Source organism: Polypterus senegalus, chromosome 14 (genome assembly GCF_016835505.1).
Source record: "Polypterus senegalus isolate Bchr_013 chromosome 14, ASM1683550v1, whole genome shotgun sequence".
In the NCBI taxonomy this organism is placed as follows: domain Eukaryota; kingdom Metazoa; phylum Chordata; class Cladistia; order Polypteriformes; family Polypteridae; genus Polypterus; species Polypterus senegalus.
Window position 1 is genome coordinate 43,533,774 of NC_053167.1, and position 21,626 is coordinate 43,555,399.

Below are 21,626 nucleotides of genomic sequence, written 5' to 3' on the forward strand. Positions count from 1 at the left end.
TTTTGAAATAATACATCTCTTGATCTTACCTGTTTCAAAACTCAGAACCATATTTTCTGCTCTTTTGTTCTATAGTAATGTCTGTTCAATTTGATGTAAATATTTATTAGGTTATATTTTTGCCTTTTTTTCCCTTTTTTTTTTTAATTTGGATATTTTGCTTTACTACCACATGTAATGGTGACACAGTTTCCACATAACTCCAGAATTTCTGGTTCAATAACCTAGGTAATATCCATGTGTAGTCCATATTTTTTGATAAAAGTTACTTTGCCTTTACGATATTAAGATGAAGAATCTGGTTTGAATCAGACATTGGTTTAAATTATGTTAAAACATTTTTTTTGCTTTGACAGACTGTTTCATATGCCAGATTTCTGTATCCAACAAATGCATTAGTCAAGCAGAAGACACCATCATCTGAGCCCACCGTGACAATTCAAACACCTAGAACAAGTACAGCACGAAATTTTACTTCTGCACGATTTAGTAGTACAGTTGTGGCATCAGAACCAGGTACAAAAACCTTGATTTTAAGTTAATTTGTTTTATTTTTTTATATTTCCTTCTTTATATTCCGGAGGGTGGAACTGGACTATGCATCTGCCTGGGGGGTTGCAAACTAGGATCCCACGTTTTTTCTTTGTGTAGTGGGTGCGGCAATGCACTGTACCAGTGCATGCTCCTCAACTTGATTTGACTTGACTATGTTTAGATTTAATATGTTTCTTAAATTATGTTTGTAGAAATTACATATATATATATATATATATATATATATATATATATATATATATATATATATATATGTATATATATATATATATATATATATATACATATATATATATATATATATATATATATATATACAGTAATCCTTGCTATATCGCTTTGACTTTCGCAGTTTCACTCTATCGCGGATTTTAAATGTAAGCACATCTAAATATATATCACAGATTTTTCGCTGGTTCGTAGATTTCTGCGGACAATGGGTCTTTTAATTTATGCTACACGCTTCCTCAGTTTGTTTGCCCTGTTGATTTCATACAAGGGACGCTATTGGCAGATGGCTTAAAAGCTACCCAATCAGAGCATGTATTACATATTAACTAAAACTCCTCAATGCTATAAGATATGCATCCTGCGCGGAGCTTGATTGTTTGCTTGTCTCTGCCTCTCTCTCACCCTCTCTAACATTCCCTGCGCCTGACGGAGGGGCTGTGAGCAGAGGTGCTGTTTGCTTAAAAGATACTGACGCTCCTCTAAAAAAATGCCGCTTTATTGCGGTGCTCGGCATATTTAAAAGCACAAAAGCACACATATTGATTTTTTGATTGTTTGCTTTAATCTCGCTCTCTCTCTCGTTCTCTGCGCCTGACGGAGGAGATGTGAGCAGAGGGGCTGTTTGCTTAGAAGATACTGACGCTCCTCTAAAAATGCTGTGGCAAACTTAAAAGCACAAGTATTGATTTTTTGATTGTTTGCTTTTCTTTGCGAGCTCTCTCTCTCTCTCTCCCTCTGAAATTCTCTGCTGCTGAAGAGAAGAAGATCTATTTGCATTCTTTTAATTGTGAGAAAGAACTGTCATCTCTGTCTTGTCATGGAGGACAGTTTAAACTTTTGACCTAAGGGTGTTATTTCATGTCTAGAGGGCTCTAATAATGTTAACAGTGTGGGAGACTTTATAAGGGCTTAAAATATATAAAAATAACTACACAAACATATGGTTTCTACTTTGCGGATTTTCGTCTATCGTGGGGGGTTCTGGAACGCAACCCCCGCGATCGAGGAGGGATTACTGTATACATATATATATATATAAGTTTTTAAATGATGGTTTTATTATTTAGGGAGAAAAAATCCAAACCTACATGGCCCTGTGTGAAAAAGTAATTGCCCCCTGAACCTTATAACTGGTTGGGCCACCCTTAGCAGCAATAACTGCAATCAAGCATTTGCGATAACTTGCAATGAGTCTTTTACAGCTCTGGAGGAATTTTGGCCCACTCATTTTGCAGAATTGTTGTAATTCAGCTTTATTTGAGGGTTTTCTAGCATGAACCGCCTTTTTAAGGTCATGCCATAGCATCTCAATTGGATTCAGGTCAGGACTTTGACTAGGCCACCCAAAGTCTTCATTTTGTTTTTCTTCAACCATTCAGAGGTGGATTTGCTGGTGTGTTTTGGGTCATTGTCCTGTTGCAGCACCCAAGATCGCTTCAGCTTGAGTTGTCGAACAGATGGCCGGACATTCTCCTTCAGGATTTTTTGGTAGACCTTAGAATTCATGGTTCCATCTATCACAGCAAGCCTTCCAAGTCCTGAAGCAGCAAAACAACCCCAGACCATCACACTACCACCACCATATTTTACTGTTGGTATGATGTTCTTTTTCTGAAATGCTGTGTTCCTTTTACGCCAGATGTAACGGGACATTTGCCTTCCAAAAGTTCAACTTTTGTCTCATCAGTCCACAAGGTATTTTCCCAAAAGTCTTGGCAATCATTGAGATGTTTCTTAGCAAAATTGAGACGAGCCCTAATGTTCTTTTGCTTAACAGTGGTTTGCGCCTTGGAAATCTGCCATGCAGGCCATTTTTGCCCAGTCTCTTTCTTATGGTGGAGTTGTGAACACTGACCTTAATTGAGGCAAGTGAGGCCTGCAGTTCTTCAGACGTTGTCCTGGGGTCTTTTGTGACCTCTCGGATGAGTCGCCTCTGCGCTCTTGGGGTAATTTTGGTCGGCCGCCACTCCTGGGAAGGTTCATCACTGTTCCATGTTTTTGCCATTTGTGGATAATGGCTCTCACTGTGGTTCGCTGGAGTCCCAAAGCTTTAGAAATGGCTTTATAACCTTTACCAGACTGATAGATCTCAATTACTTCTGTTCTCATTTGTTCCTGAATTTCTTTGGATCTTGGCATGATGTCTAGCTTTTGAGGTGCTTTTGGTCTACTTCTCTGTGTCAGGCAGCTCCTATTTAAGTGATTTCTTGATTGAAACAGGTGTGGCAGTAATCAGGCCTGGGGTGGCTACGGAAATTGAACTCAGGTGTGATACACCACAGTTAGGTTATTTTTAACAAGGGGCAATTACTTTTTCACACAGGGCCATGTAGGTTTGGATTTTTTCTCCCTAAATAATAAAACCATCATTTAAAAACTGCATTTTGTGTTTACTTGTGTTATATTTGACTAATGGTTAAATGTGTTTGATGATCAGAAACATTTTGTGTGACAAACATGCAAAAGAATAAGAAATCAGGAAGGGGGCAAATAGTTTTTCACACCACTGTGTATATATATATATATACTCTATATATATATATATATATATATATCATATATATATACATATATATATACATACAAGTGGAGGAAATAATTATTTGACCCCTCACTGATTTTGTAAGTTTGTCCAATGACAAAGAAATGAAAAGTCTCAGAACAGTATCATTTCAATGGTAGGTTTATTTCAACAGTGGCAGATTGCACATCAAAAGGAAAATCGAAAAATAACTTTAAATAAAAGATAGAAATTGATTTGCATTTCATTGAGGGAAATAAGTTTTGAACCCTCTAACAAAAAAGACTTAATACTTAGTGGAAAAACCCTTGTTTGCAAGCACAGAGGTCAAACGTTTCTTGTAATTGATGACCAAGTTTGCACATTTTAGGAGGAATGTTGGTCCACTCCTCTTTGCAGATCATCTCTAAATCCCTAAGGTTTCGAGGCTGTATCTGTGCTACTCTGAGCTTGAGCTCCCTCCATAGGTTTTCTATTGGATTAAGGTCCGGAGACTGACTAGGCCACTCCATGACCTTAATGTGCTTCTTCTTGAGCCACTCCTTTGTTGCCTTTGCTGTATGTTTTGGGTCATTGTCGTGCTGGAACACCCATCCACGACCCATTTTCAGTTTCCTGGCAGAGGGAAGGAGATTGTCGCTCAGGATTTCACGATACATGGCTCCGTCCATTTTCCGTTAATGCGATTAAGTTGTCCTGTGCCCTTAGCAGAAAAACACCCCAAAGCAAAATGTTTCCACCCCCATGCTTGACGGTGGGGACGGTGTTTTGGGGTCATAGGCAGCATTTTTCTTCCTCCAAACACAGCGAGTTGAGTTAATGCCAAAGAGCTCTATTTTGGTCTCATCAGACCACAGCACCTTCTCCCAGTCACTCTCTGAATCATTCAGGTGTTCATTGGCAAACTTCAGACGGGCCTGCACATGTGCCTTCTTGAGCAGGGGACCTTGCGAGCCCTGCAGGATTTTAATCCATTGCGTGTAATGTGTTTCCAATGGTTTTCTTGGTGACTGTGGTCCCTGCTAATTTGAGGTCATTAACTAACTCCTCCCGTGTAGTTCTAGGATTCTTTTCACCTTTCTCAGAACCATTGACACCCCACGAGGTGAGATCTTGCGTGGAGCCCCAGAGCGAGGTCGATTGATGGTCATTTTGTGCTCCTTCCATTTTCGAACAATCGCACCAACAGTTGTCACCTTCTCTCCCAGCTTCTTGCTAATGGTTTTGTAGCCCATTCCAGCCTTGTGCAGGTCTACAATTTTGTCTCTGACATCCTTGGACAGCTCTTTGGTCTTTCCCATGTTGTAGAGTGTGGAGTCTGCTTGATTGATTGATTCTGTGGACAGGTGTCTTTTATACAGGTGACTAGTTAAGACAGGTGTCCTTAATGAGGGTGACTAATTGAGTAGAAGTGTCTAACCACTCTGTGGGAGCCAGAACTCTTAATGGTTGGTAGGGGTTCAAAACTTATTTCCCTCAATGAAATGCAAATCAATTTCTATCTTTTATTTAAAGTTATTTTTCGATTTTCCTTTTGGATGTGCAATCTGCCACTGTTGAAATAAACCTACCATTGAAATGATACTGTTCTGAGACTTTTCATTTCTTTGTCATTGGACAAACTTACAAAATCAGTGAGGGGTCAAATAATTATTTCCTCCACTGTATATATATATATATATATATATATATATATATATATATATATATATATATATATATATATATATATATATACATACATATATATATATACATATATATATATATATATATATATATATATATATATATATACATATATATATATATATATATATATATATATATATATATATATATATATGTATAGATGTATAGATATACTAGGGGGCTCTGCCCCCTGCTCGCTTTCCTCACCAACTCCTGGGTTTGGTTAACCAGATATACAATTTAAAGAGATTATTTTATCATTTCATTCATTTTTTATTTCTGAATGCACACTAAGGTTTTGCGGTCAGATCAGCTGCTGTCTTGCTGCTGCTGCTAGTGAGCTGCGTGTTCTGCTTGTCGTGCTGCACGTCGATCATTTAAATGCCTGTACAGCAGCTGTCTTTTTGCCGCTTTGTGTCTCTGCCACTCACACTGTGAAGGCCGAGGTCTGAACACACGCTAAGGAGATGCGGTCGGATCTGCTGGCTTGCTGCTGCTGCCGGCGAGCTGCTTATTCTGCTTGTTGTGATGTGTGTCAATCATTTAAAAGCCTGTACAGCAGCTGTCCTTTTGTCTCACTGTATTGTCTTGCGTGACATCGAAATGTCTTCCGAGAACATCACGTCTCGTCTCCCTCCCAAGATTTTTTTTTTATAATAGAGAGAGACAAATTGCAAAAAAAGCATCAAGATTCCGTTCTTTGGGTCTAGACCACACACCAAGGCACAAACTGTTGTTCCTGAGGTCAATATATATATATGGTCCACATCATAGACCAGACTACTGTTTATGGCTCCAAATATAACCTAAACTGTAAATATGTTTGCTGTGGTCTAAGTGCACATTCCTGACACCAACAATGTATTAAAAGATGAATGATTTTCTTTATGTTGGTAGAAATTTATGACTGTATTTTTAGTGTATTTGTACAGTAATAAATTGTTACTTTGTTGTCTAGGCGGTGATGCTGTGGTGTTACCAGATTATGATCCTAATCTTCTAAGTGATCCCCAGTGGCCTTGTGGGAAACATAAACGAGTACTAATCTTCGCATCTTATATGGTAAGAAACTTGATTAAATTCAGTAATGTATCCTTTTCATGTAACTACAAATTTGTATGTAAACACTGTTGGTTATAAGAAAATTTTACTTTTTAACTCTTATTTAATATTGTATCTTGTATTGGTTACCAGTTTTGGAAGATGTTTGTGCTAAAGACTGGTAATATACTCATTAGGGCTGCTGTTCATAGATCCATTGTTCTGAAATCAAATCTCAAGCCAGGTTGATCCTCTTTGGAGTATGCACATTCTCCCCATTTCTTACAGTATGTGTTTTCTCTTTGGGTATTCAAATCTTCCTCTAACATCTTAAAGAAGTGGTAGGTTAATAGATCACCCATAATTGATTGAATCTGGTTGAGTGTTTCTATGTGTGTGAACGGGTCTTGTGACGGACTGGCAGCACATTTGTGGTTGGATCTTGTCTTGTACCCAGAGCTACAAATATTTGGTATAGACTCTGAACTGGATTAAGTGAGTTTGTCAATGTTATGCAATGGCTGCAGTCAGACACACCATGTACATATTTTGCAACATCAGCTGTAGGCAGACTAATAGTGTTGATCAGTGAATTTCGGTTTAGGGCAACTTTTTTCGCCAGCATCCTGTAATGCTTTTTGAGGCTAGTGCAACATCTTCCAGAGCTATAACAGCCAACATTGGATTGGACTGTCTCAGGCCAACCCCCCTCCCTCACACACACCCCTAAGTGTTTAATGCTGATCATTTGCATTACAGACTCTGTGGGACTTAGTTAGTGTTAGAACAGATAAGTAAATAATGCACGTTCTCAGCATTTTATTTTTATAAAACATACAGCATAAATAATGAGTTATATCTGCTTGTCACCAAATGTGCAGGAGGCGTGTGCACTATGCATGCCTAATTAGCCACGTGGAGATTTTAAAAAAAAAAAAAAACCTTGAAGGTGCCTGATGCACCATTACTATTTACAAGATGTTGTGGTATAGCAGGTCCAAGGCTCAGAAAAAGGTGGCTGATTTTTAATAAATACATAATTAATTGGCCATCTTGATCTCCATGAGTGTGGGGTTGCTAGAGTAACTGAGGTGAGATGAACCTGAGCATGAGGGTGGGGTCTGTCTCAATTGCTTCATCGGCAACTTGAGATGTGTGATTGAGATGTTACTCCCACGGAGGCATATAAAGAAGAGCCAGCACAAGTAAATGAAAGTGAAGAGAGATTGGAAGAAAAAGCAATTGAGAAGTTGCTACTCAGCCGGTACAGAGGTAACGATGCAGGCAGTCAAGGCTCTGCTAAGGAACAAGTGCTTATCTTTTAAGGGGTGGATTAGTTCCCTCGCTGTACAATTCAGGGGTAGTGGGGAACTAGGATGATCTCCCTAGGGATCCAGAAAGTGCCAGTTGTTGTGCATGAGGAAAAGCCGACTTGAAATGACGTGGCAGATGTACTGAAGGGGGCTTCACGTTGAGAGCTGGCTGGGGATGTGACCTTTGCTGCTGATGTCTCTGCTGACTGTGAAACTAATGAGGGGAGATTGGGGGACGCAATGTTGAAACAAGTGCTGTGGTGATGGAGAGGAGAGTAAAAGGAAAGAGAATGGAGATTATAAGATGAGAAGGAGCTGAAGGAAACAAATCGGCAGAAGGAGAGAGAAGGAGCCAGAGATTAAAAGATATGAAGGAGAAAATCAAGCAGGGAGAACAGCGAGAGAGACAGTGCTTGAGTAAGCAAGTGGGAGAAAAAGAGACGGTAGACAGTCGGGAAGAGAGACCCCTTTGGAATGAAGTGTGTGATGCTCGATTCAGTGATCAGGTGGTGCAGGAGACACACCATGCAACTCTGGGAAGGCTATGGGTGACTTTTTGGAGCCATAGACAATGGGGACCTGAGCCTGGGTTTGGATTTGGGAGTCCTGCTAGCAGCCATGTGACAGCAGGAACCCGGACCCACCCATGGAAGGATTGTGGTGACTGTTGGTTAGATGTCTTCTCCTGCAAGGTTCAGTTAGGATAACGAGAGGAGACACCAGGCTCAAGGGAAGCACCGGTGACTGGCATGTAAAAGACAGATTCCTGCCTGTGGGACTTTTAACCTTAGTTTTAATGAAATAATTTATATGATTAATTTTAACCTCGACAATTAAATTTTTTTTTTATAGATTATTTATTTATTTATTGATTTATTTATTTATAAGAAGATTTGCACTGCACGTTTGAACACTGTTCTGTTTTGTTGGATTTTAATAAAAGCACTGGTGCACTTCTATACCTACCCCTCACTACATGTGTGTTGTGTCCTCATCCACTGGCTCATCCCTCAGGTATGTTATTATCGGTAGTGGGTTCAAGAGGCTGCCTGGAAGGACCCAGTAGAGTGGGGCTGACCCACAATATCACAGACGTTTTTGTCTTTTTGATAGAAGAAAAAGTGCACAGCATCAGCCCAGACGATATGTAGAGCCTTCAGCGCAAGTTCAAAAAACAGAATGAATCAGTGGTTTCAATTATTATATGCCACTTCAAATTTTCTGCCTTCAAAAGACCTACGCATTTTTTCTGACTTTTGACAACGATTTTGGCATTTCTGCTTTATTTCGACAAAATGTCTGATTGTACATCTCTGGCTGCGTTCTTTCTTCTTTGCTTTCACAGAGGCACGATGGTGCAGTGGTTGGCACTGCTGCCACTTAGCTAAGGCATCTTTTTGGCCACAGTACAGTTGACAGATGTTTCTGTACCCCTCAGTGACACTTTAAAGATGATTGCACCATCAGTTAGTCCTTCCCCATTGACTTAAATGTATTTTGCAGATTTTGGTGATATTTGCAAACACTTAGTGATTTCTCTAAACTCAAAGCGAAACAAACACCATGGAGTTTGTTCATCATTACCAACGGAAAAAACTGCTCATGAAGGCTAATATACTAGTAAAATACTAGACTAATTTTTATAGTGTTAGTCATTGTGACCTTTCAGAAAAGCTGTTTTTGATTTTAAGAAGATATGTATTGAAACCTTTTACAAATACCAGTGAAGTTATGTATTTTATGTGTTAGCATCACAAAAAACTCTTTATTTTATTTGAGTTACAAAAATGATTTGTAATATAGTTTCAAAGCTATGGAATTTTTTTTTTTTATTGTTATTAAGTAGTAAATATTAGCATATATTTTTATGTTTCTGATTCAAATTGAAGTTTCTGAACTAAATTGATTTAGTTTGGAATTGCATTTTCATGATTATATACAGTCTTGGAATGTTCAGTGCAGAAAGGCTTTCGTTAAAGGGATAAAATGTGGTGTGTTACAGTGAAACTTTTCAACTTCGTCCACAGCAAAATCGCAATAGGTACAAGTAAAATTGAATTTTAATGTTTCATTAACTTTTACTGTGTAAACAGACCAAGCTTCACTTGTAATTTAATATATTGCTTTTTCTGTTTCAGTCTTTGTAACTCAGCCTTATTTGAGTTGCACATTTTATCAGAATGTGTAAACTCAGTATTAATTATTGAGCTGTCTCAATTGGCTTTATTAGTGGCAAGTCAGGTCATTGTGGGAGGCTGAAATTGCTAAACACAGTCCATCCTGCATCTCTTCTTAGCAGTAACCCTGGTAGAAGACTTTTTAATTGAAATGTGAATTTGTGAGAGGCTCTTGGTAACCATGAGGAATCTCGGAAACTTTGTTCTTGTGGACAAGAGGGTTGTCTTAATAGTTAGTTGTGGTGATTGCATCGAGTCCTTTTCTGAAGTCAGAGTGGCACAGCAGGGCAGTAAATGAAATTCAGTCATATTTGCTGAGGATATTGTATACTGTTGGTAGGAATTGGTTGATGTAATTTTAATGTTGCATGGAAGACAGGGATAGTATCTCTTTTCAATGTGGGGACCAGAGGACCAGTTAACAAATGATTAACCAGTCTTTCTCCCCACCAAAGTCTATATCAAGAGTACTAGATGTGAGATTCTTCCCAATATTTGAATTTCTTTTTGGTTATCTATTGAAAAATGAACCAACACTTTGTCCTGTCTACAAATATTTGAGGTTTGTGGGAAATTGCCATTTGTCATTGCAAAGGTTTTGATGACTCGGAAAGGGCTTTTGGTAGAAATTTTTAAGTAATATTCGATGCACTGCAAGTATCTAGGGTTCAAGGGCCATTTACTTTGTGTAATCAGTTCAAGTCGCCTCTGAATCAAGAGTCTGTTGTGATGCCGAGGTAATCTAGTGATGGTCGCACATTCCCCACTGGCTATCACACAGGGTCTACTAGTCACAGCTTGTAGAGGTGAAACCCTGGACACTACAGAGTAATTCTGCCTTTCTCACCATCTTAATACATGAAGCAGTTACCTAAAAATCATATGATTACAGGCTTTGTCTTTTATCTGTAGTATTCTGAGCAAAGTGTTTAAGTAAAGCAAGCCAGCCAGCTAAATGGTTTCATGTGATGATTCTTTACTATTTAAAGAGCAAACATCCTTTAAACAAAGGTTAAATTATATAAATTGGAGCATTTGACATTTTTAACTTCATATTTATTTTTTCTTTCTCCCCACAGACAACAATAATAGAATATGTAAAGCCATCTGATCTAAAAAAGGATATGAATGAAACATTTAAAGAAAAATTTCCTCATATAAAGTTAACTTTGAGTAAGATAAGAAGGTAAGTACTACTACACAACTACTGTCTGTTTTTAATATTCTCTATCATTCATTTCTAAAGATGATTTCTGTTTGCTTAAAAAGATTGGTTAATGTAGTACTGATATTTGATGAGCGAAGCTAATCTCATGGAAAAACAGGGAAAAGGTTAAGAAAATTGATAATGTGGTGTTGGCAGTAAAGTTCATCAAAACATAAATATCTTAAAAGTAATGTTTGATTTAGACAATATGTAATTTTAACTTTCAGTGTTTCTGTTATAGGTGAGAATTACCAGGGAACCCCCTCAATATGATTTTATTATTCCAGTTCTTGGTTCATGATTCAAAGATGTGTCTTTTTTGTTTCTTTTTTTAATATTAAGTACTGCAATTTAATTCTGCAGTTTATTTTTACATTTTCATTTTATGATGTTAAAGTTGAAATCATACTTCAGTAGACAAAACGTATAAATCTTATATACCAAATACCACTTGTGACGATAGATTTGAAATATCTTGGCAATCACCATAGTACTACTAGGGTGTTATACCAAGTTAATCATAATGGATGTGGTGAGAAGTCAAGCAAAATGATACCTTTTAGTGACTAACTAGAAAGATTACAATATGCACGCTTTCGAGGCAACCCGTACCCAAGTTGTAGTATAGAAATGACAGATACAGCATTGGAACACCGTTAACTGAGGCATCTTAGATGTAAAAAATTAGTACACCTCTCTAGGCTAAGATTCATTTAGCAAGAGAGGAGAACAATGTATAGTCAAGATCTTTTGATAAGATAATTGTCCAACAAAGTCTTTTGAAGTTTCTGATGAGTTTTTCAGAACAATGTGGATCTGTAGTCGGGTTGTCTGGGACAGTCTAAGAGATGCAAACAAGCCTCATATCTGGTCTGGGGAGGTCTATTATTTTTTTACATCTAAGATGCCTCACTTAAAGGTTTTCCAATGTTGTTATTTGTCCTAGTGTCTATATAAACACAGAGAACTCCAGTTTCTGTATTAAATCTTGCCTGAAGAAGGGGCCTGAGTTGCCTGAAAAGCTTGCATATTGTAATCGTTCTAGTTAGCCAATAAAAGGTGTCATTTTGTAAAACTGATTATTTTAAACATTGGTACATAACACACAGTACATTGTCTAATTTTAACATTGTTTGAATACTTGTAATTTGAGATGTTATTTTTATAGTAGGGGTATCGAATAATAATTGAGACTGGAGTTTTTTATTTTAAAACATATTTTTTAGGGGGACTTCCTAAATGTATTTTGACATAAAGTAAACTTATTAAATACTGCCAATTTTTAATTACTGAGAAACATTCCATGCTCATTTACCATGGGGAAAAATCCCGAGTTACTTTGTATTCACTTATTTTTATTATTTTAAAGACATTAGCCTTATTTTTTTTTCCTTGTAGAGCTTTGTGTCTGCTCAAATGAAGGTGAATTTGCCTATAAAAGAAATGAGTAAACACTCAGAGGAGCTTGCAACCAATGCAGCCAAATTTGACAAGCTATTTCAGCTGAGGTCTCTTTCTGCTACACTTTATCTTTGATTCATTAGTTTGTTAATTGAATGCGAATAGGCCTTCAACTGCTCCTATAAGTGGAGTTGGAGAGAGAGTCTTAGTTTATAGTGTTCTGGGACCTCATGTATAAACAGTGCGTACGCACAAAAATGTTGCGTAAGCCCATTTCCACACTCAAATCACGATGTATAAAACCTAAACTTGGCGTAAAGCCGCACACATGTCAACGGTAGCTCATGCCCTGGCGTACACAAGTTCTCCACTTGGTTTTGCAGACTGGCGGCACCCAAACGTCAAAGCAGTGCTACTGTTCCAGTGTGGTTTCCCTTTCTTTTTTAGATCCACATCCCTGATGCAGCTTTATAATTACACTGGAATTAACTGCATATTGTTTATTAGTTTAATGCATCTGATTGTAATTAATCTGTAACAATATACAGTAATGGTACTCTCACTGCACCACCTTCCTCTTTCAGCTGCTCCCGTTAGGGGTTGCCACAGTGGATCATCTTTTTCCATATTACTTACTCTCCACCGCTCGGAGTATTTATATTACTTTATCTGAGTGGGGAATCACAGCTGTACAGCAGCTGATTGGAAAGAGAATTATCAGTATACAGCATCAAACACACGTTGCCTCAGCCATACTGTCTGTTGAACTGCTCTCATACAGCAAACGCTTCAGAGCCTTTCCTGTACGGACCTCACAGTTCAGAAACAGTTTCATCCCAAGAACTATAAATGCACTCAATCATCCCATCAAGTGCTCCTTGTAGAACTGTTTGTACTTATAAGTACAATTACCTCACTGTAAACTTACGATACAGTTATAATATTGCACAACCTGGGCCACTTTATAAAGCGCGTATTTACATATGATGACGATATCATTTTTGAGATGAAATGCAGCAAAATATGTGTATTATATTATACAGATAAAACTAACTTAATTTAAATAATCAATATTGTTAATAATTAAACATGTGAGGACACGGTGCCGCAGCACTAGCGAGGAGCTGGCGCTCCATTCACAGATTGTTCCTGCCTTGCACTGTATTCTTGCTGGGACTGGCATGACATTGGAAGGACTACGAAGATATTTCAGTGTTCCTTAAAAGTTTTGAAGAATTGGCATTTTAAGCTTACAGATGGCTTAACGTCTATTACAGAGCTCATTGTGTGGCGATTGGGTATTTGGAGAAAGAAAAGTAAGTACAGAAATTGGGGGCTAGTACGTTTGAATGAGACAGTACTGCTGCAATAAATTATTTCATCAAAGGTGTCGCATGGCGCAGCAAGTATCTTGCATGAGGCATGGACAATCCCTGCGCCACCGTGTTCCCATTTTTAATAACATGCTTTAACTCCTATCATCATGAAAATGATATCAAGTATACATCTCAGTATTTTAATTATTCAGAGACCTGTAATATCACAAATGTAATGGTTTCTGTGTCTTGTTGAAGGAAGAGAAAGTCCGTTTAAGAAGTAAGTACTGATTCAAACACAAAGAGCACATAGAAGATCAAATACAAAACAAAGCATTGAACATGCTACTTTAATTACGATGGTATTTGAGAAACTAGTAAATTAAACGATTTAAAGATTAAGTTTATGATGTTCTACTTTAACGACACAATAAACTACATGATTAAAGTGGAAATCTCGACATTAATTTGATATTTTGTGGTTTTTTTCCCCACAGTGTGCCTATTTTTTTTCTCTGTACCCTAATAAGCTTTCATATGATACTCAGTCGGTGGCCTACGACTCGCCTTTTCACGCTGACTTTGATATCTGACAACTTCTTTTTTTATTTTGGGCACTGTGTGACTTTGTGAACTTGAGCTTTCGAGTTTCTCCAACACTCTATGTTACTCGATCAACTTCCTTTTGTTGTTTATACCACTGTTTAAACCAACAAATAGTATGTTTTTCCTTGCCTCCACGTGGTACTCGCTGAAATTCTTCTATTTCCCCCCATGCTTTTGCCATTGCCTTTTCATAGAACGCTGAGCTTAAGGGCTGTTTATGGTGATTTGCATATTCAAAGAGGTATAATTCTGGGAGGAGCTGGGATGGGGCAGCAGACGCGTGCATGTGTGTTACTTTTCACACTGACCGGGATTTATGTAGCAGAAGAATGTGGAAGTTGCCATTCGTACAGATTTATGCATGGATATTTTTGTGCATAAGCACATTTCCGCTTTTGTCTGTACGCCATTTTATAATTATGAATTCTACGCATGGTGTTATGCATGAGGCCCCTGGAGTGTTTAATTTTAATATGAAGACCGTTGTAAATTTCATACTACTTATCAAGCTCCTTTGCTGTAACAATGTAAAAACAAAAGTGAACTCAAAAGCTTGACTTAAAAATAGACAGTGCTTTAGGCATAAAAAAATCTCTACAGGAATGCTAATGTTTCTGTGGGCATAATCTGTTAGAATGTACTTTGTAATGCACGTAACAAGAAAAAGCATTGTTTTTTACATTTTTCACAGGTGACACACTACAGACTTAAAGCATACTGCTTCATGTATCCCTATTGTCCTACATGTATCAGATAATAGGTATTGTGATGAAAAATACTACAATATTGTATTCACATTTTGTTTCTGCACTACATGCTTAGGTTTCCTTAAAATATTTAAAAATATCAAGTGTTCACATTCTGTAGTTAATATCACAGTCCTTTGGGTGGCTTTGCATTTCTTTTTACCAGAGAAAAAAAATTCTGTAAAATGTTCTAGATTTTACTGACCATTTTTGTAATTAAACTGAAAATGTGCATAATAAGCCACTTTAATAAAAGGACAAGTGTCTGTGTGTATGCATGTCTGTGTATTTGTATGTCCGTCCAGTTGCTATGTTTCTGTTAAATGCCATCTGGTATGGGATTTGTAAAAACAGTGCTAGTGTTTCCAATTTACCATCAGTTGGGATAAAAAATGCAGTGTATTTTAGCACTACAACTGTTTGTGATGTACCATCTGCTGGAATGACCAACACATTGCATTTTATTACTACATAAATTACAAAATACATTCCAGTAGATGGTTCACAGCAAATTTTGACGTATATGCCGAGTTCTATATTGATTACTTAGATTGCAATCCGTTTTCGACAGGTAGCACAGCTTGTGTCAATATAAAATTGCTAAACTGGTATTCTTGGTTTTAGTTAGGTCAGTGATAAATTTATTTCCTTGCAAAGAGACTTAACATGATTTTACACTAATTAAAATAAGGTCATTAATTATATATTGGAAATCTGTAGGGCTTCTCTAAGCTTGCTTATTAATTAATATTAATTCTGTATGTGTATGTATATAGAGCAGTGTACTGTGTTCACGCTTAACCACAGCCACTAGATGGTGCATGAATGCACTTTTACATTTTTTTCAGGGCTTGAATGCACCTCATGCAGTTCTCATAACAAAAGACGTGTGTATGTATGAGCATTCTCTCTGTTCACGCTCAATCACAGCTACAGGAGTTGGTGTGAATTTTACGGAAGATATAGAACCTTATACAAGTGTTACTTGCACTTGGTGAGATGGCACGTGTATGTACTTTTACATTTTTTTGCCCTTTGCATGCACTTCACCCATCATTCAACCCAAACAGACAAACTGAGCTTTGTGTTACATTCACGTTGTACGTTCACACAATGAGGTGCCATACGTTTGCCTGATACAGGTCCCAGCCTGCCCCACTCAAGTTTTGCCAAAGCTACACTCGAGTATGCGTTCGTCTCGGGGGGAAAAAAAATACAACCTGTTCCAGCTCACTTAGCTGACACCTCTGCAATTTAACCAATATGGTAAAACTTCTAAGGAGACTTCGGGTTGTTTTTTTTTTTTTGTCCCGAAGACTACATGTAGCTAGTTACTATATAAATTAACAATCTGTCAAGAATCCACTATTCACACTGTCATTGCAAAGGCAATTGTGTTAATATGTAGCTACGTGGTGAAGATTCCATTTTAACTGAAGGCTTTTGGAAAACAACAAATCAACAACTTGCAAATGAAACATTATTTTAATCAGTATTGCTTTATTATTTTTTCTTTTTTTACATGTAGCCTCAAGGAAGACATGTGGAATGTGGCTGATGAGTGTGGATTACAGCCAGTAACAGTAGCAATGGCATATGTCTACTTTGAGAAGTTAGTGCTTCAGGGACGGCTGAACAAGCAGAATCGCAAACTGAGTGCAGCAGCCTGTGTGCTGCTAGCAGCCAAAATCAGCAGTGATCTGAAAAAGCAGGAAGTTCGGCAACTTATTGATGTAAGATGTTTGTTCTTTACTCTTAAACAAGTTGTACATATGCACTTTAAAATATCAGCCATACATTATTTAGTTATTTATTATCGATTTAAGAAATTAACTTACTCAGTTTTTGAGGTATAAATGGATAAACAATTTATAACTGTGTTTGCTTTGCATTTGAAAAATCTCATTAAATCTCATTTAAATATATTCATTTTTTGTAATCATGTATGGCAGGGGTGGGCAAATTCTTTCCTGGAGGGCCACAGTGGCTGCAGGCTTTTATTCCAACCCAGTGGCTTAATAAAAAGCACTTATTGCTCAAGTGACACTTCTGCTTCACTTTAGTTGTCTCGCTCATTAAGATTTTGAACCCTTATTGCTTATTTTAGTCTTAAACAGCTGTATTCTTAGTTTTTAATTGCTCCTTATTAGCAATAAGATGCTAATGACAAAAGAAACCAGTATTTCTCCATTTAGCTTGTTTCCATTTACACCTGAGTGTATTTATCGTGCACTATTGGGTTTAATTAAACACTTGAAAGGAAAGTGAAGAGAGAAAAGTGAAGCACTGAGAATTACTCATCAGTTTTAGACTTCAAATCATTTGGATGATATCCTTAGAAAGGAAAAATAAGTGTAGGATATGAGAATTACTTGACATGACAGAGTTAAATCGCTAACAAGCTATGAAATTAAATTATTGGCAAGAATTGTTGGTTAATTAGGCAACTGGGTTGGAACAAAAACCTGCAGCCACTGCGGCCCTCCAGAACTGACTTTGCCCACCCCTGATGTATGGGTTAGCATGACTTGGATAAATTACCAGGTTTTCTTTAAAACTGAATTTTGTGCAGTGAACCATCATTTAAATAATAGATCATCTTAAACATGATATTATTTTTGCAATATGGATTCAATATTGATATTGAATATAAATATTTACAAGCATGTTAAACTCTTACCATATGTGCATGGTGTGCTGCAAAATTTTCAGGTTTTCAGTCTGATTTGGTTTGTATCACTTACATTTCTTATGAAATAGGTTCTGTAATCTCCAGGTGGTCTTTACTTAATCCCGTACAATGTTCTGCTAACCTGAGACATTTAGGCAGTATGGATTATTTTATGCTTTCTATGGTTTCCAATTTAATAGCTTTTGAAAAGTTCACTAGTACTGTGGAAAGGATAATACATGACTTTGGTTTTTGTTCATTTGTTTTTTTTTGTTCTTTTTATTTCCCCTTATACAATTTCTCATATTAGGAATTTGTTAGTTTTCGCATACCACTTGGGGTCAGAGCGCAGGGTCAGCCATTGTGCAGCGCCCCTGGAGCAATTGAAGGTTAAGGGCCTTGCTCAAGGGCCCAGCAGAGTAGGATCTCTTTTGGCAGTGGCGGAGATTCTAATCGGCAACCTTTGGGATATCAGTGTAGATACTTAGCCTCAGAGCCACCCTTCACAGCAATAGCTAAATGATCATTATTTATACCTAGGCTTACAGTGGATACAAGTAAACACTAATTTGATAATAGCAAATTAGCATTGAAAAGCCATTAAAAAAAAATCTACAAATTTTAAAGTTCACGCTTGGCTTGTTCCTACATTATGTATGGTGCTGCTGGGAAACTCTTTGCTCTCTACAATCCTTGACTGGATTAAAGATATTTGGTGTTAAATGGTTGGCATTTGAATACTACATTTTACTTGTCTGAGTTTTGCGTTTTTTTGTTTTTTTTTAAGGTGTACTTAAAATAGATGTATAACTAACATGATTCATTCATACAGATTGTACTTGGTGTTTCCATTGTTAAATATGACACAGATATTTTGTTGATTATAAAAACAAATTACACATAAAATGAAATAAAAGCTGACAAATCGTTGGCATTATGGTTCCTCTGTTACAAGGTATACTGTGTATGTCTCTCTCTCTCTCTCTCTCTCTCTCTCTCTCTCTCTCTTTTATATATATATATATATATATATATATACACATATATACATACATATATATATATACATATATATATATATATATGTATATATATACATACATACATACATACACATAGTTTTTGTGTAACGTAAATAATTTAAAACAAGGGTTTTATTTCTATAAGACCTCCAGCAGGTGAAGATGTGATGAATTTATTAAATCTATAAATACTTTATTCGTGCCACATAATTTTGTTGGTACCCAAGGTTAGTGCTCAGTGCAAAATATTCTTAGGATGCAGGATATGCAGTATACACTGGCAGTTGTGCTTATATGCTAATGGTGTATTTAATTTTTAACACAAGGGCACATTTTTGTCCATCAAATATTTCGTGTTCTTTTAACTCATAGAGCTTTTTTGTTTTAGCTTTTTTCATGTTGTGACTTGGTTTAGGTCTAAGTTAAATTAACTGATTACTAACAAATAACTCTAATGCTTAACTAACCCATTCTGCATATAATGCTGACATCTGTTATAAGTATAACACAACAGTTATTTTGTAAGTTATGTCACTACTTATTATTTTAGAAAAAGTTATCTCTGGCTTCATATCCTCACAATACAAAACATTGCATGACTGAATGATATATTTAAGCATTTGTAAAGTGTAATCTAGAACTATAAATAAAAGCTTTTTTTTTTTTTGGATGTGTTTTTAGTTTTTGATTTGCTCTTTGTAACAGTTCCATTAAATATTTATGTGTGTGTTTTCTGTTACTACAGAAGCTAGAAGAAAGATTTCGCATAAACCGAAGAGAGCTGATTCAGTTTGAATTTACGGTCCTAGTAGCTATGGAAATGGCTCTTTATCTTCCAGAAAGCAAAGTAATGCCTCACTACAGACGACTTGTCCAGCAAAGTTAGTAATAAGTTGAATTTGGGGACAAATTTGGATATAGACCAGTCCTGACATGATACAGTTGGAAGAATAAGGATTGTGACACTTTATAATTTGTCTGTACTGGAATTTTTCCAGTTTAGCAATTTGCAATAACAAGCACCTTATCAAAAATATCAAGTATATATGTTATAAATGAAAAACAGCCTTTTGTTTTGTATCAACTGTGCTTCATCTTCAGAATAATGCATCTCAAAACATCTGATAATGGCCAAGTCCATAAAAAACCTTTTGTGGGTTTAGGAATATGTTAATTTCAAGGTAGAGTTCATTGACTCATTTATAGCCAGCTCATGCGTCCTCCCTGAAATATTAAATTCTCTTTACTATGTTTGAAGTTATCTTTGTTTTAAAGATAAAACCTATAAATATAGTTTTAAAGTGCAAAGATGGTGAATATTGAAATGTATTTTAAAGCTGAATAGACATCTTTAAATGACATATTATTTTGTTATCAATTTTAATTATTTGTTAGGGTGGTGTCTATCAAACTGATGGAGGACAGCTATTGTTACTGAAGACTAAATCCAGTATTTTTTCCATCTAAACCCTAAGACACTTTTTACAGTTAGTACATACTACACAAAATTGGCAAGTAGATTTGCATTGTGTAGTATTACCATTTTTAAATAAACTACATGTTATGTGACTTGTTAATAGAAATTTCTCAGACATGTATTCACCACAGAAATGGACCAGAAGTTTTTTTTTTTCTTGTTGCATTGAAACCATTAAATATGGTACACTGTGCTGAGTTTGAATGCTGTGTGTCCTTGTTAAATATTTATTTATCCTGCAAGGTACAAAAACTGTTATTCCCTTAGCAGTGCTCTGTATACAGTATTGAGCAATATTTGAAACAACTTCCAATAATTCAACATCATGTCCTCTCAATGCAGTGCTCAGGGTGTGAAGTGCTCTGATGAAAACAAAATGTGTCCAAAGAAGGTTCAGAGCAGTCTTCCTGTTTCTAAAATTAAATTGACTTGTACTTTTTCTTTCCAGTTGATTTACAGACAATGTTAAAATTATTTTTTTGTTGTAATAAGTTTTATATTATGTTCAATTTCCATGGCAATAATATTTTAAATTATCTCTTCAGTATACCAAGGGTTTTATGCAATATTTCACATTAATTTATTGAAAGCAGTTATTTGTTGGTCTTCCAGTCCAAGCCCTTCTGAAATATGATTTAATTTTAATATGGGCATTTATAGTTTAATTTCTTGTTTTATATATTTAAATATATAAAGCAAATTTTAGAGTAATGTTTTTTTTCTTAAGTTAACACACCTGGATGCAGTTTTCCTGCATGTCATTGTATTTCCAGAATTCTTCTGTATATACTATTTATGTGAGTATCAGGACAAAGGGATTTTTTTTTACATATTTAATGTTATTTCAGAGTTATTTGTTGTTAATTTTTAGATATGATTCTTAGTTACTGTATACACATGCAGTACTGTAGTGAACATAAAATACTAAGTAATGTTACTGACATTTTGTACATTTAAATGTGAACACATTAACAATTTTAACACCTATGCTTACAAAAGTTAGCAGCCTCCAAGAATAATGCTGGCCATTTCTAAGCTTTTTGTGGATGGCAAAGGATTTCATTGCCTGAAGGAAATAAATATTATTCAGTAGCATTTTATTCCTGCTGTATCTGAAGAAAAGAGTGTAACCTATTCAAAAGTTATTCATAATTTTAGAATCTTGTGGTCTTTAGCAATATTTGTGAATTTTAAAGATGTATCTTGTGAGAAGTCAAGCAAAATGACACCTTTTATTGGCTAACTATAAAGATTACAGTATGCAAGCTTTCAAGGCAACTCGGACGTCCTACCTGAAGATGGGGCCTGAGTTGCCTCGAAAGCTTGCATATTATATTTTTATTTAGCCATTAAAATGTGTAATTTTTCTTGAATTCACACTACATCCATAATGGCTAACAGGGTACAACATCCTAGTACTAAAGATGTTATGTTGAAAGGTATGGCTGATTAAATATGAAATGTAATTTAGGCCTGTGATGCCATCTTGTGGAGAAAAGAACAAATGACTGCTAGATTAAAGGGAAAATCCTATGAGACCATTAACACATAATCCAGTGGATTCATTTGGTGCCAGCCTGTTATGAATAAATAAATCCACTTTAATTTTAATAATTTGCCTGTAGATATGGATCTTGTGAAACAACATTT

At 36.2% G+C, this 21,626-nt stretch overlaps 1 protein-coding gene across 1 annotated transcript in view; it reads left to right on the top strand.

The window, feature by feature from the left end:
* cables2b (Cdk5 and Abl enzyme substrate 2b) overlaps positions 1–20,938 on the top strand; it is a 61,205-nt gene extending 40,267 nt beyond the window's left edge. The window contains exons 5-9 of the mRNA XM_039735537.1: positions 357–516; positions 5,958–6,061; positions 10,610–10,716; positions 16,335–16,539; positions 19,245–20,938. Coding sequence (XP_039591471.1) covers positions 357–516; positions 5,958–6,061; positions 10,610–10,716; positions 16,335–16,539; positions 19,245–19,385 — 717 coding nt within the window. The 3' untranslated portion in view covers positions 19,386–20,938. The remainder of the gene's footprint in view (positions 1–356; positions 517–5,957; positions 6,062–10,609; positions 10,717–16,334; positions 16,540–19,244) is intronic.
* Positions 20,939–21,626: the final 688 nt, after the last annotated feature.